The 16,129-nt window shown below is 44.9% G+C and overlaps 1 protein-coding gene across 1 annotated transcript in view; it reads right to left on the reverse strand.

Moving 5' to 3' along the window:
* Window positions 1-16,129, reverse strand: part of F13A1 (coagulation factor XIII A chain) — a 767,832-nt gene that overhangs the window by 192,774 nt on the left and 558,929 nt on the right. The window contains exon 11 of the mRNA XM_069613463.1: window positions 8,895-9,048. Within this exon, the coding sequence (XP_069469564.1) occupies window positions 8,895-9,048 (154 nt within the window). The remainder of the gene's footprint in view (window positions 1-8,894; window positions 9,049-16,129) is intronic.

The raw sequence follows: 16,129 nt of genomic DNA on the forward strand, positions 1-16,129 counted from the left end.
TCTAAATGCCCCCCCCTGGTCCCAAAATGTAACATCTGACCCCAGTAACAAGCAGCAGGCCTCCTACGCACCCCAAGTGAATTCTAGCTGGGCTGGCAGAGTTTGAAGACTGGCATAACCCACTGAATGATGCAGAAGTATTAGCACTCATGGAAACAGTGAGATTGCCTGCCCAGAAGAGAGTGAGCGCTTTCTCATCAACATCATCTCTGGATAGCTCTGACTTTATGTGTAAGGACCTGGGGAAATTTTCTGATGGCAATTCACTGGTGCCCCCAAAAAACCTAATGGCTCCACCTAGCCATATAGATGTTTCGAATCGACAGGACCCCGCAGCACCTCCGCTACCAGATGAATGGGTAGAAGGAGGGGTCATGGATAAAGCCTCTGTTCATGCCCAAAATCTAGAGCAAAGCATCTCGTCTGACGGCATCCGGCAGAAATGGACGAGGACTCAAGGAGACAATGCCATGGCTGAGCAGGACAAACCGGCCTCAGCGCCCTGAATAGTATCTCTGATTCCCGGTCCACTAGCAGAGGGAATTCTGTGAGTGAGCGGTCGCTTTTACAGCCGATGGGAGGCGGAAAAATAAAGAAAACACACAAAGGCAACAGCAGCCTTTTGGCACAGATGTCAGTAATAACCATAGTCATGGCACCATTTACAAAGCTCTAGGAAGCTCTAAACGAGACTTTGAAAGACCATAAAACATTGCTGGCTATGCTCCATTCCAAACTGATTTTCTTGGAGGGCTTTGTGATAGCAGGCTTAAAACAAGGGGATGTGACAACTCAACGTACACCTTTGGCCACTAACTCGAGTGTTTGTTCACGCTCGACCTCAACTTCAACTGGAGACTTTAATGGGAAAAAAGCATTAAACACAGACAGGGAAGGTAGTTGTGGGGGATCCTGAACCGCAGACCCCTTGTTCGGCTTCGAACCACACTATCATAAGTGATATGACGCTGCAGGAAGAGGGATGGTACTCTGAGACAGGGGAAGAGCCACAGGGAAACCTGCAGCAGGACGTGCGGGGCAGGCAGCAACAGCAGCGCCCGGCCGTCCAAAAGCAGACGAACTGCTGCTGTCAAGTCCAGGAGAAGACCAGGATAAACAGCTTCTCGCTTTTTGTTAAACCAAATAATGGTCCAGCCAACCAAAGTAGAAGGAGAAAAAGCTATGGCTCGCCTGGAAAACAAAAGAATCCTGTACAAAAAGCCCCATCTGCCAAAATGCCAATCCAACAGAGCAAAAATAATAAAACTCTATTGAAATATCCTGAATCGGTTCACCATAAACCAGATTTAATATATAGAGAGGATTTGGTGAATGAGAGACCTCTAGCGAGGCGTGAATTAAATTAAATAGGTTTGTGAGGTGGATGATCATGTCTCGCTAACTAACATCTCATATTCAACCGACGAGGCGATGGGGGAGCTGATAGAAGCCCAAATGGCCCCTGACACTAAGAGTGAGATGAGGCAGGAAGCCTCTATGTGGGTAATACAGCCTTGCACTAAGAGGAATAGCCCGTTCCTCACTCTGGCTGAAAGAAGGAAGCAAGTGTCAATGAAGCCCGGTATTGACAAATAACCCAGGTTATAAAATCTTGATAACCCACTAAAATCTGTCTGGAAAACATCGCTGCTGCAGGCGCCTGCACTCCAGACAGTGCCCTGGGGAAAGGATACGGCCACATGGTCGATAGAAACTCCACGACTAAAACCGGCTAGTTAGGGAGTAAGGGGGAGTACAACCTGAGGAATTTGGATCAGGAAGGCTGATTGTGATCGAAGTAGTCTCGGGGGAACATAAAGGTGGAATTTAGTCTGCAAGTATTCGGCGCCACATTTATAGAAAGCTCTGTGTACAATACAGAGTGCCTCAAAAAGGACACGTTTCTCGACTGGGAGTCACTGAAGCTGTTGAAGAAGAGGAGATATATGAGTTTCAAAAGGGGGACGAATAACGGACCTGGCTGCAGCATTCTGAAGAAGCTGCAGGTGGCGCATAAGATAAACAGGTTGAGCTAGGTATAATGCATTGCAATAAACAATATTGCTAAGTTAAAGAGCGGCCACCACGGGTGCCTGAAATTACACAGGAATAAACGGGAGAACTTTCCGTCGAATTTTAAGTTTAAAATGGAAAGATTTGCAAACCGAAGTGACCTGGTCACACAGAGAAAGAGAAGAGGAGATTTTAACCCCTAGATCCTTGACAGAGGAGGCAGGAGAATGAAATGGGCCAAGTCACGGGTCCCGAAAGACAACAACCAGAACCTCCGTCTTTTGACCATTCAGCTTCAGCCAGTTCTCTGCCATCTATAAACCCAAGTCTTCAAGGCAGCCCCTAAGCCATGCATCAGTATCAGGCCTGGAGAGGTCCAGGTGAACCATGATCTGCGTGCCACTGGCATAAGATCAACACTGGAAGCCAATCGAATGGAAGAGGCGGAAAAGTGGCTGAATATAAATGTTAAATAGAGTGGGGGAAAGAACAGAGCCCTACAGGACTCTGCTAGATAGAGGAACAGGCTTAGAGCAAAAAGGTGAAAGAAAAACAGACTAGGAACGGTCAGCCAAGAAAGCAGATAACCAGACCAGGAACTGGCCTGACCGACCCACGGACAATAGCCGGGAGATCAGAGTGGGATGATCAACAGTATTGAAAGCAGCAGATATATCTATTAGAATCAGTGCCCGACACCACCCCGATCCGGCGGAAAAGATTGTCAATCATGGATTTAAGAACTGACTCAGTGCTTCTCTCAGGGAGGAAACCAGACTGAAAGGAATCAAAGAAACTGGAAGATTCAAGAAAAGATGAGAGCAGATGGGACACCAAAGACTCTAGCAAATTCATGAGAAAAGGAAGAAGCTACATAGGGCAGAAATTAGAAAGAACAGAAGGATCAAGAGAGGGTTTCTTAAGCAGCGGAATTACCAGAGCGTGTTTCAGAGCACTGGGAATATACCGAGAGGAGCGAGAGATATTGGCTGAAGATGTAATCAGTGTGACAATCTCCCCCAAAATCTCGTTAGGAAGAGCAAGAGTAATAGGATCCAGTAGTGAAGCACATTTAAGCTTATGAATAGCGGTCAGGATGTTGTGATAAGAAAAATTAGGAAAAGTAGACCAATTAACATTAAAAGTAGAGGACGAAACAGAAGAGGAGAGAGTTGCAGACTGCACAGCAGTATTGCTAATATTCGGACGAATAGTGTCGATCTTATTGGCAAAAGAATCAGAAAGGGAATAACAGAGATCCTGAGAAGGTACAGTCCATGAACTGGCTTTGACAGGGGAAGAGAGCGAGTGAACCAGATTAAACAGCGCTTTAGGTTGATTAATAGCTGCCTCAACTTTCAAACTAAAAAAGGATTGTTTGGCTAAGATAATAGCCTTTTGATAGATAGCCGTGGTTAAGCGTAAGAGAGTCTTATCAGCCAGAGAATAGCTGGCTCTCTACTTCCTTTCCGTCTGCCTACAGAGAAGTTTATGGGCCTTAAGCTCATCTGAGAACCAAGGCTCTGAGGGGCAGTTTTTCTTTTTATAAAGCCTAAGAGGAGTCAGGGAATCAGCAACAGTGGAAAAAGTAGCAGCCAAGGTCAAGAGGGAGCATGGCACATTACGAGCACATTGGGAAGTAAGACAGGCTACAAGATCAGAATTGGAAACAAGACGCCAGCTGCATTTAAAAACGTCTTGTCTGACCACAGGTGGAATAACAGTCAATAGTGAAATGGAAAATGGCACTACAAAGTGATCAGACCTAAGCACTGGGAAAGAGGGGGTAGTGATAATAAAAGCATAGGGGGCAAAATCAAAATCAAGAATATTGCCCAATTTATGAGTAGGGTCAGCAACCTGCTGGGGGAGACCACGATCAGACATGAGAACCAAGTAAGTGGAGACCGGCAGAGCACTTGCTGTACTAACAGGAAGGTTGAAATCACCCACAATCAAAAGGATGGGATACTTAAGCTGAAGATCAGACGAAAGAGCAGGAAACTCTGCACAAAAAAATCTATCAGGACCCTGAGGTCCATAGACCACAAGAACAGACAAGGTAAAGGTGGGGGACACCGAGATACAAACTAATAGACACTCCATCTTCAAGAAATGGTCAACCACAATGTCCTTATGCATTAAGGCAACTCCCCTTCAGGATGAATAAAAGGGCTATCAGCATGGATAAACTCATAGTTGGATGACAGAGCTTGAATTATAGATGGGCCTGAGGTATGTATCACAAGCCAATTCTCAGTCAACAACAAAAGATCAGGCTGAGAAGTATTTAACAAATCATGGCAATCCAGGGCATGATGCACCAAATAACGGGTATTTAATAATCAGCAGTAGAGAGCGGCAATCTTAGGTTGACACCTGGGGGTTTTAGAGAATCCTGGAGGCCATAGAGTCTCAATAGGGGCCAAGGATAGCAGATCACTGCAAGCCAGATAGCCAACAGACTTATAATGAGGGACATTACCTTGAAGCCTACGCACAGATGAGCACAGATGGGCTAGACTTCGGTGCTCAGAGCTCTCGCCAGCTGCGCTCGTCCACTGCGCTTCCGAGGCGAATCCTTCAAACACAGGCACATATTGCACCAGCCCAGACCCTCCCACTCAGGGAAAGAACATGGAAGACAGACACCAAGCGTGTCTGCGGTGGAAGCCTGGCACCTTCCTGCCATGATAGGGACGACTAATACAAGGAAATGAAATAGGTTCTGCAATGCTAGTCACAGCAGCATCAAATAGTAAATATACACCCTGGTCGTCCAGTCACCCACCCACACGCCTAGTCCTTCACCCACATTGGTACAGCAGGTCAGTGCCGGTTTATGTTTTATGCACAGGTCTGTTTTTGAGACACATGAGCTTGATTGCAAAACACTTGCATTCATGACCTTGCTCTTAGTTAGGAAAGATTTTCTTTTTGCTTTTTTCCTCCGATAGACCTATAGGGGATGCCCTTTCTATTTGTTTTGTTTAGACTCCTGTCCTGCCTTTTTGGAGGTTAGTAAATCCTTCTGCTTTACTTCCCTTGCCCTTTTGCTAATTCATATGGCGAAACTGATCAGTCCATAAGACTATCAGTACTGAGAGACTTTGTGGATCATTACGGGGTTGCCGGTAAAACCCACCGGTAGGCGGTGGGCTATCTGCAACCCCGTAACACCCTTACCGCCACCTGATATCCCGGTTCGACCAGGATATCACAAGCGGTGGCGGTAATGGTACATCCCAATTTCCATGTAGTCCCATACGACTCCATGAAAAAGGGGTCACTGAAGCAGCAGCGGCACCATTGCTAACGGTGTCAGTGCTTCAGTGACAACCATGCCGGTAGGGGCCTGGACATCTGGCAGGTCAGGCCTGCTAGGGGATCTTTGGCCCCTAATGGCATTGTTGTGATATGGCTGTCTGGAAAAGGTGCCGGTACGTTTCTACTGGCACAGTTATTTCCGGACCGCCATACTCACAATGAGGGCCTATGTCTCTCTTTGTACATTACTTGTATTGTTACAATTGCACACATCACCCTAAGTGTGGTTAGGATACTTTGACTCCTTGTAACTTTTTCTGTAATGGGTTTTGGTTATTTTTACAATGTGCCTAGGTCGAGCTGGTGGAAGTAGTTTGTTGTAACGCTTTACTCAAGCACTTTTGCATTTGCCACAAATGGCTTCTATGGGTGTTTAGCACCAAAGATTGCCATGTTACAAGGTTTTCGCATGTCCTTTGGCCATATTGTTCTTTGGCCTTATTCCTCCCTTCTCAGGTAAGGAAATGCCATATATCGAACGCCCTTTCCTGTAGAAAACTGCTGCTTTCGCAGGCAAATGGGTGGTTTGTGTGAGTCTGGTTGTGGGGACTGGGACTGTCGCATCCCAGTATAGATCCTGCAGACTGAATTAATGTTTCTGTACAGATGTTGAGGCCAGTGGCTAGACATTATTGGATAGTCACTGCCTGTCTGAATGGTGCAGAGCATTACCATTGATGGGCTTGGGCAAGCTCCCAGCCCAAATCTTGGATATAAGGATGCTCCTACAGCCATTCGACAGATCACTGTTGGAGTCAAGTCTTCTACGTTGGAGAGCAGATAGTTGTTGACCCGAGGACGACCCCTCCAGTTGATCAGCACCAACTCTATAGAAGTGCTGGTGGTGAAGCCCTGCTTCGACCCCATAACTGGTAGGAACAACTGGTATCGACCCCTGCTCGAGGATCCGTGCCTTCTGAGCTGTCGGACGACTCCCTGGACCAGTGACCAGCTCTCTCATGGGCTACCTCACTGCAGCCGTCACCATTCCAAGTGAATCCTTGGAACTTCGAGGATCTTCAACATGTCTAAAAAGATGCCTGCTCCTGCATTTTCAAACTTCTTGTGTCAATAGAAGCTGTGCTGGGCCTGCTCCTTTGTTCGTCCATTGAAGATCGCTTGATGCCACCTGACCATGGTGACTCCCAAAGTAACTTGTCTTCTTTGCGACCTGAAGGTGTCCTGAGGTGGTCTGCTATGCAGAAGTCCTAATCCTTTCTTTGTTTTGTTAGTTTGCTGGAAGCTGTCTGTGACCGTTTCGTAAGCACCCTGACCGTCCAAATTTAAATCCTGGTCGGAAAGTGGCTTCTGCACCCGGGACCCTGAGCCTTCCTCACCAGGACAAGCACAGAAGACTGTGTGCTCAATGGCATACAGAACCTCTGCAGGGGTCTTTGGTGAAATCGCACTCAGGGGGTAAGTTAGCATACGGGTTTCTGTCCCTGCTGGTCCTCCATTTGGTTACATGGCGTAAAGTCCTGTTTCTATCCCTAAATCACTTGTTCCTGACTTGAGTCGGTTGAGGCCTGGTCAAGGATCACTTCCTAGGTTTATCACACTGCATGGGAATGAGCGAATTTACTTATCTGAATTTTACCTAAAGTTTTGACTCTTTTAATCAAAAGCACTGGCAATGCCAATCTCTTCATAAAACTACTTGTGAAATGTAACTTTGGAACTGGTAATCCATTTTAGGGTTGCACTATGTAAGAGCTAGGGAAGTTGTTTTACGGTTATTCTAAAGTGTCTTTTCTACTTTTAATGCATATGAGTGCTTACCTGTATTGCACTGGTTATTGATGCTTTCCTATAACTCCTAAGAGTGAATTATGTTTTTTTTGTAATGTTGATGTGACAATATTTGACTGTAAGCTTTTACTTGCTTATTGTGTGTTTTAAAGGCATAAGAAATCATTGAATATTTTTGTACTTACCTGTAATTAGTGACGTGTTCGGTGTGCATTCATTGTAGCCCTAGACAACTCTCACACCCCTCCTCAGACTAAGCCTTGCCGCTCAGCTACCTACCTTTATCAGGTTTGGCTACAATATCACTGTCTCCCTGTTCACCATAATAGGGTGGCCTCCCAAACCCCTCCACCCCCCAGGGTTTAATTTGGAAACCCATTTTAACACTTTACCACAAAATGCAATCCAATATAGCAGTCTAGTGACCTACGAGATGTTGTGTCAGGCCACAATCTGTCATCACAATGAGCCCATAGCACAGTGTGAATGGATACTTTCATGGATTTGCCCCTACGTGTTTACTTTCTCATTCATGTAGCCCAAAGTGTATTCTACCCTTACCTTTTCACTTTTCAAATTGTCTTTTGTTATCCCCACTGAATGTAGTTTGATTTTAGGATCTTTGCCTTTTTACTACAAAGAAGAAACTCAAAACAGCGGAAAAGGATTTGTATGGTTTGGTGATAGGTAAAGCGGAGCATTTCTGGAGGGCACATTCTGATAATATGATAATCACGTTCTGGCCATGAATGAGTTAATTCTTTGCAGAAATAAACTCTGTGGAGGGTGGTGAAGATGCACGCAGCTATAACAATGAGCATGACTGAAGATATTGAAACAAACAGGGGACTAAAATGCAAATAACTCAAAGAACCAAAGTCGTGAATCGGGAAATAAGCTGGGAATCATGCCGGTCGTCTTAGTTTTATGAAATCTGTGATCTACAGAGCATCGAAGGGATTGTTTCCATCTGAAATGTCCCCACACGCCGTAATTCCCATTAACGGAAACTGTGTACTGACGTATGATTACTTCCAAAAGGAAACTCTACTTGGAGGTATTTCCATACGAAAGCCTGCAAAGAATAAAGCAGGATTTGTATGGAAGTGAATGAATGGCGGGATTTAGACCTACGAGACTTCTATTCTAAACCTGGTGTCCCCACTTGACCACAATGTGTGATGGAGGGTGTTGTATATCAGCTAGTAATTGTTTTGTTCCATTGCATATTTCATCATGTAATAGTTATGGTGCTGTACGCGGCACCCTGCCTGCATCCGCGTGAGGGGGAATGTTTGTGTTAGAAAGCTGTGCGGGGTTCGGGAACGATGGATGAACTGGAGGCTGTTGAGGTGGTTGCAGTGCAGGGCGCAGGGCCCTTTACATGAATAAAGTGTTCTTTGTTCATACCTTCGAAGAGACTCTGGTCAGTACTTCAGAGGGCAAACTAATTCATAGCCTGATGCCACATGGTCGTGTTTAGAAACAAGGACATTAGAGGTATGAAACACTATATCAATATCACAAGGTTTACATTACATTACAGCACCGTGTTACCTTGTGTATTTACGCTATACCAGTGTGAGGAGCAGTTGATTAAAATGCTTGGGGGCACTGAAAGAAGAGCAAAACTGCACCTTTGCAGTTTGTTGCCAAGGCATCCTACTTTGGGAACGCCTGCCTCATATGTCTCTTCTGTATGCCATTACTGTTACAAATGAGCTCCTTATTGTGAATAAATGCAAATGGAAACACATATAAACATATAGGTTAAAGGGGAAGCTTTTTTAGAAACCTGCCCATACCTTCAGAAAATTTATATTGATCCGTAATATCATGCATTTCATTGTTTCCAACAGCTTTTGTCAAGATCTTCCTGCCAACATGGGTTTTATCAACATGTACAACTTCCTTAGTCCCATCCTTCAGTGCATTGTAGTAAACGACATCACTGTTGACCTACAAGAGAATTGCAACATCGTCAAATGAGAAAACTGTTTAAACTATTAACTACAATTTGCACCCGGGGAAGTGCCTTTAACCAATCAGGAGGCTGGAGCAATGGGAGAGAATATACATTCTACGCCTGCTTTTCCAGCCAATGAAGGCATTTCCTAGGGTGGCACAATCTTTTTTTTTTCTTTTGAATGTGGGGAGGCAACAATGATACACTCCTTGTTATCTCTTCAACCCCCATAACAAATCCAACCCCTTCCCCACCCTCTACCTCCCTCTCCACTTGCCTTCTGGACCAGATCGTTATGCTCTAGTCCTGCTGCTCCTCCTGCTCCCGGCCACTGGAATAGTAATGGAAAAGGTACTTAGTCCCTTTCCCTGTGGCTGCGGGTATCTTTTTTTTTTAAAAATGGGCCTCATTACACGGTAGGCGGTAAACCATGGTGCTACTAGCACCATGGTTGCCGACGGTACCATACCGGTACCACCATGGAGGCAAGGGGAATTACCACCCCATTCCAAGGTTGGCGGGGCGGTAATTCCCCCTTTCTCCATGGCCCTTCCCCATTCCCATTTTTGCCCCATAGGGCATAATGGGAATGGGGGAGGAGCTAATTACGGTACCGCAAATTGTGGTACCGTAATTAGCACCAAGGTCCCTTTGCGGGTCCCAACTTGAACGGCTGGTCTACACCAGCCGTTTAGGTCCGGTCCCGCAAAGGGACCTCGTAGTAAGGCGGCAAGGGTTAACGGTCACCGGTACCCTTACCGGTGACCGTTAACCCTTACCCCCTTTCGTGTAATGAGGCCAACTGTCTTCAGGAGATTGGCGTCACATGCGCAGCCAATCTACTGAGGAAAAAAAAAAGATCATTCGCACCCTGGATCAACCCGAGGTGCGAATGGCTTTCACCCCTGCTGTGGGGGGCGTTCATGGCCTGTAACGGGCCCCACCCCTCGCCGAGGCTCTCGTGTAAGTCCATGTCTGCCCCCCACAGCGGGGGTGAAAGCCATATTTGCACCCGGGGAAGACAGTTTAGTCAATCAGGTGGCTGGAACCATGCGCAAGAATAGACATTCCTGGCCAGCTGTTCCAGCCACCGGAGGTTCTTTGCTGGGTGGTGCCATTTTGTTTTTAATGTCGGGAGGCAACAGGGAGCCTCTCCCTGTTGCCTCCCCACCTCCCCAACACCCAAAATAATCCCAACCCCATCTCCACCCCCTCCCTCCTTCCCCACCTACCATCTGGTCTGGAGCTTTGTGCTCCATTCCCAGCGCTCCTCCTGTCTCCCAGCTATTGCCATATAAATAGAAAAGAGGACTTAATCCCTTTTTCCCTATGGCGGGGACATCTTTTTTTCATTTTTTTCCCCTTGCGAGATTGGCTGCGCAAGCGGCGGGCGAATCTCCTTAGGGAGAAAGAAACATGTGCACCATGGTTTAACCCTGGGGTGCGAATGCCTTTCACCCCTGCAGTCGGGGGCAGCCATGGCCGGCAACGGGCCACAGCCCTTGCCAAGGCCCTACCTTGGCCTACCCCGGGGGTGAAAGCCATATTGTAACCATCGTACATGTTTGTCATGAGGCATGTTAATTGAGCAGTGTCAGAGGCATCTTTTGATGCCAGGGTGGACAGATAGCTCCTGAAGTGGCACCAAGATTTCTAAATTATTCATGGGTAAGCAAGTCCTCACTGTGTGGTGAATGTTTTGAGTACAGGGTTCTAAATGTTTCCTGAAATGAGTGCAAGCGACCAAGCGTAGCGAATGAGACCCCAAGAATTCAGGGGGCAGGGATGCATTTTGCAACACCATTTTTGGCAAAAATTAGGTAAAAAGCAATGCAATTTACAGTTGGTTCTGCAGGGTAAAACTTGAAAACAAACAAGTAAATGTCATCAACAGTAAACTTCATAGGAGCACTTTATACCATTTTCATGAGGCTGCAGCGACAACCTACCTATGCTAGTAATTGTCAGTGTAAATCGCGTGCAAGAGGCTTCTGCCAAAATCTATCCATTCCAGTAATGGTCACTTTAAATTACATGCATGGAGCGATTCAGCCTTCATGCATGTGATTTATAGTGACCATTACTGGCATGGATAGGACAACCTATATATGCCAGCAATGGTCATTTAAAATCCAGTGGCAGCTGGTAAATATTTTTATTTGAAGGTCAAAAATATTTCCCCCATATACGCCAGAGCGACTGAGTGGAGCAAGGGAACCCAAACCAAACTAGGGAGAAAGCACACTTTCTGTAAAACTGGGTAAAAAGCAAGTTTGCAAGTCTCTAACAGTACACATGAGCATTCCCCAATGCATTTCATGATGCCTTCATCCACAGTATATGGCAGTATAAGAGCATTTTCAACATTTTCACACTGGCTGTGCACTTACATTTCCATGCTGGCTGCACTAATATATGCCAGAATTCCTACATAAGAACATACTCATGTTTGCACTGCACATAATGCCAGTAATCTCTCTATATATGAAAGGGAAATTTTTGCGTATTTGTTTGTGTATGTTTGAAATGTTTAGCATACTTCCCAAGATGCTACAAACCTGAGATTTGGCATGCGACTAGGTACCCTGGTGCAGACAATGTAAAACGTGTAAAATATGACACCTTTGTTTCATTTTATTTGTAGGATTTTTCAGTAGGAATTACTGTGTGAAGCACAGGTACAACTGCTAGTCATACTATAAGAAAACATGTAGATACTGGCTGTACCAATACATGGCAATATCCCCACATAAGAAAGTACTCCTGTTGGGTTTGTTTTTAAAAATGCCATTCCACAATAAGACAACATGTCCAGACTGGCTGCACAATGTAGTCCAGTCTAGACAAGTAATACATTTATACTTATTTAATCCTTGCTGCCTAGTAAAAAGTGCCAGGCCACAGTAAGAAATAGCTACACTGGCTGCATCAAAATGCCAATATAGGCATGTAATACCACTTATCATTTTCACTCTATAGTAGATGTCCAGAATGAAATGCCGTGCCATAGTAAGAAATAGCTAGACTGTCCGCACCCAAAAGCCAATCTAGCCACGTAATAAAAAATCACCATTTCTTTCATCAATCGTTGGTTGATAACAGAAAGGATGATTTTTTTTTACTGGGCATCTGTCATAGATGCCCAGTAAAAAATGTGTTGTTGCTGTGTTTTCACCCACTCCCCAGCACAAACACACGCACACATTCACACAACACATTCACTCACTCATTCCATTTGCACACATCATTCACTCACTCATTCACACGTGCACCCATACACCATACAGTCACTGATTCACACACATATAACGTAAAAAATGAAAATCCTAGCTGCACGCAGCCTGGGTTGATCCTTACATAGCTCTGCTGAGGCCTACAGAAAGGACTCCAGCTCCCACACAGCACAAACAGGAACCAGCAAGCGCAGCGCTTCCTGGTTCCTGCACATGCGTGCAGGAGCCGAAGTGCTACTGATGTGGCTCCCTGACCCATTTGTATGTGTAGGATGAAAAATTAGCACTCCCTTGAACATACAAATGTGCAGGGCCCCAGCCTGCATCCCCAATGGGCTATGGAAAGCTGGGGAAGCAAAATGCCTGTAGCTTTGCATGGCCCATTGGACATGAGCAGCAGGAGTACAAAATGTCAAAGGGAAACCATGTTCCCCCTTGACAGTTCAAGCTAGCCAAGGCGTGTTCGCTCAGCTGCAACAGGCATCTGAGGCTGGGCTCCTGGGCTGTCGCAGCTCCTCCATGATGGGTGAGGGCATAGGGGGTTGAAGCCCCCTCACCCATTATGGCCAAGCCCCCTGCTTAAATCACACACATATGATTTAAAATGACCATTGCTGGCATAGATAGCTGGTAATGGTCACTTCAAATCACATGCATGACACTGCTGCCACAACCTATCTATGTCAGTAATGGTCACTTTAAATAACTTGCATGATGGCTGAAGTGCTTCATGCATATTATTTAAAGTGACCATTACTGGCATAGATAGATTTTGGCAGCAGCTTCATGCCATTTAAAGTGGGTTTTACTGGCATAGATACTAAATATATCTATGCCAGTAATGGTCACTTCAGCAGGATCTGCAAGGGATTTACAGTGACCATCTATGCATGGTTGGCCACTATAAATTAATTAAAGAGAGGTTATACACGCGCACACCCACATGCCTACACACAATCATATACTAATAAAAGCATGCATAGATACATACATACATGCACAGCTACTCCCTCAACCTGTTCTGCACACACACACACACAGTGCATTACTTTCAAACATTACATCCAAACACGCATACATATATATAGTTATACATACATTCATAACAATACATACATACATTCATTACAATACATACATTATTCACAATACATACATTCATTACAATACATGATACATACATACTATGCATGATACATACACAGAACACAATAATATATACATTGCAATACATAGATACAAACATACACTACACTTACCGTAGGTCTTCTTGCCGGGACAGGGGCACATCAAGGCAGCCCCATGCTGGGTGCACTGTTGCAGAGCGCCCCGGAAGGACTTGAATCCCTGGAGTGAGCCGCGGCCATACAGGCTAACAGCAAAGTGGTTGCCATGGGCAGCGTACCACTCACAGGTTTACTTTAATATCAGCACTGGCTGGAGCTCACTAGCCAGCCAGTGCTGATATGAAATATTTTTAAACAACTTGTGAGTGGCATGCCAACCTGTGCTGCGCAGCATGCCACACACAGTGATTTTCTTTTCTTTTAAATCAGCACTGGGGCTCCGAACTACCTACGGGTAGCTGGGGGGCACATCAGGCCCCAGAGGGAAACCAGGGGGGCACCAGGAGGGGTGGTGACCCTTCTGCTTCCCCCTGGCTCCACCTCTGCTCTTGAGGGTATGTTCTCCTTTTGAGGGTTGTGAGGTGGCTGTTCCAGAATGTTGGGCCTAATACTGCAAAGGATCTCTCGCCATGTTTCAGTCTTTTGAACCTGTGCATAGTTAGGTTATTTACCTGTTATGTTCTCAGTGGTCTTGTAGGTATATATTTTTGTTTAGTTCAGAGTTCAACCATTTAGGAACAATGTATGCTCCTAACTACCATAATGTAGGCGCATAAAGCTATCGTTAGCCTCATATGTCCCATTTGATCTCTGTGATGTGTCTTTCGAAGAAATTCAAAACGTTGTGTATTTAAAATGAATCCCACTTTTTGCCAGTCAACCCCTGTCCAGTAAAAGATTGTAGTGACAACCTATTTCCTTTTCTGACATCATTGGTAAGCAATTCTCTCTCATCGACTCATATTCCTACTATGCTAAACATCATCTGGATTGCCCCATGACAAAAACAAACAACACACGGATCTACCTAAAATCTATAAACCAATAGCTGCCATACCTAGCGTTCATTCAAAAAATCCTGGAAAAAGGCGGTCATGCTACAACTCCAGTCTTTTGTGGAAGACTTTGAAAGTCTTGATGACCTCTAATCAGGATTTGGACCTGACAGAGAGGTTTTGGAACGGCTTTAAAAGATGTCAGATAACTATTGCTGTGGAATATGGATGAGCCTTCTAACTCGCTCAATCATCATGCTTGATCTCTCCACCATGTTTGTCACCCTGGCCAGCAGAACCATGCTGGAAACATTGGTTTCATTGGCCAGTGTGTCTGATGCACTGCTTTGATGGCTTAGCTCATTTCTAACTAAAAGTAACTCTAGATGGACTTTTCACTGAACCCCTCTCTGTTCATGGTGGGGTTCTCCAGGGTTGCACTCTTTCCCCGCTACTTTTCAACATCTACTTATAGGCATTACATTATTTTCTACGTGCTTGAAAAGTAGGTTTTCATTGCTAAGCTGATGATAGTAAGCGTTAAAAAAAACAATTCGGGCAATTTTATGATGGATAATGGCGGTCTTCAACATACCTTTCATCCATTAAACAATGGATGGACTGTGATTGGCTGACTGTGAACAGTAATAAAAACAGAATTAATGATAATAAGTTCTCAAAATACCATTAGAGCCGTTGTAGGCCAGCCTACTTCTTTTTTTAGTCAATGCCATAAATGTACATGTTATACCAAAAGTCAAAACTTTAGGAATCATATTTAACTCTCATATGACACTACCACCCCAAATCAACATGATGGTGGTTAGTGGCACTGCCTACTACCCGAGACTTTTCAAGTGATGTAGACCCAACCTGGATACACATCTAAATACTATAGCGACTACCATTGTTTGTGCTAAAACACATTCCTGTAACCCTATCTTTATGGCTGCTCCCAAGAAGTTAATTTCCAGACTTCAAATCCTACAAAACAATACAGCCTAAATAGTGACCAAAACCTGTTACAAAATGCATATTACTCTGAGTCTTCTCTAATTACATTAGGCTCTATCATGACCTTGGCGGTATATCAGCGGTAATACCGCCGGGATACCGCCAATGCAAATAGTGTTACTGCTACTCAGTCCAGCCAAGTTTGCGCTGGATCATAAGTAGCGGTAAGGCTGTAATTCCCATTTTTTTTAAGAATCCATAAGACTTGATGGGGGTTAGCAGTGCTATTACCACCAGCGGTAATAGCCCCGGTGGTGACACTGCTGAAAATGGGCAAAAATGGGCGGAAAGCTGGATTTTTACCTTCAGCAAAAAGTTGGAGGTAAAACTACAACTTTTCATTCAACTTGAGATTGGTCAGATCCTTAAGTGAGGCGGTAATAGCGTTACCGCTGCATTTAAAGGCTACCGCTCAACTTCTGATGAGGCCAAATGATTGACTTCTAGGACGGGCAAAAAAGTACTTCCGGTTTGCCACAAATGTTACTTTAAAAGTACCTCTAAATATCTTTCATCTAAGCTTCCTCCTTACATTCCAGTCAGATATCTATGATACACTAACCAGCATTTTCTAGTTGGTACAAGATTTAAATTACTGTCTGCGGGTGGTAAGAGCTTTGATGTCCAAGGTTTCAGGGTATGGGGTAGCTTGCCCTGGTTATTGAGAAAGGAAAAGAATGTTTGGGCCTCATTGCAAGTTTGGTG

The sequence above is a fragment of the Ambystoma mexicanum genome, chromosome 5p (assembly GCF_040938575.1).
Source record: "Ambystoma mexicanum isolate Mex_15411 chromosome 5p, UKY_AmexF1_1, whole genome shotgun sequence".
Lineage (NCBI taxonomy): Eukaryota > Metazoa > Chordata > Amphibia > Caudata > Ambystomatidae > Ambystoma > Ambystoma mexicanum.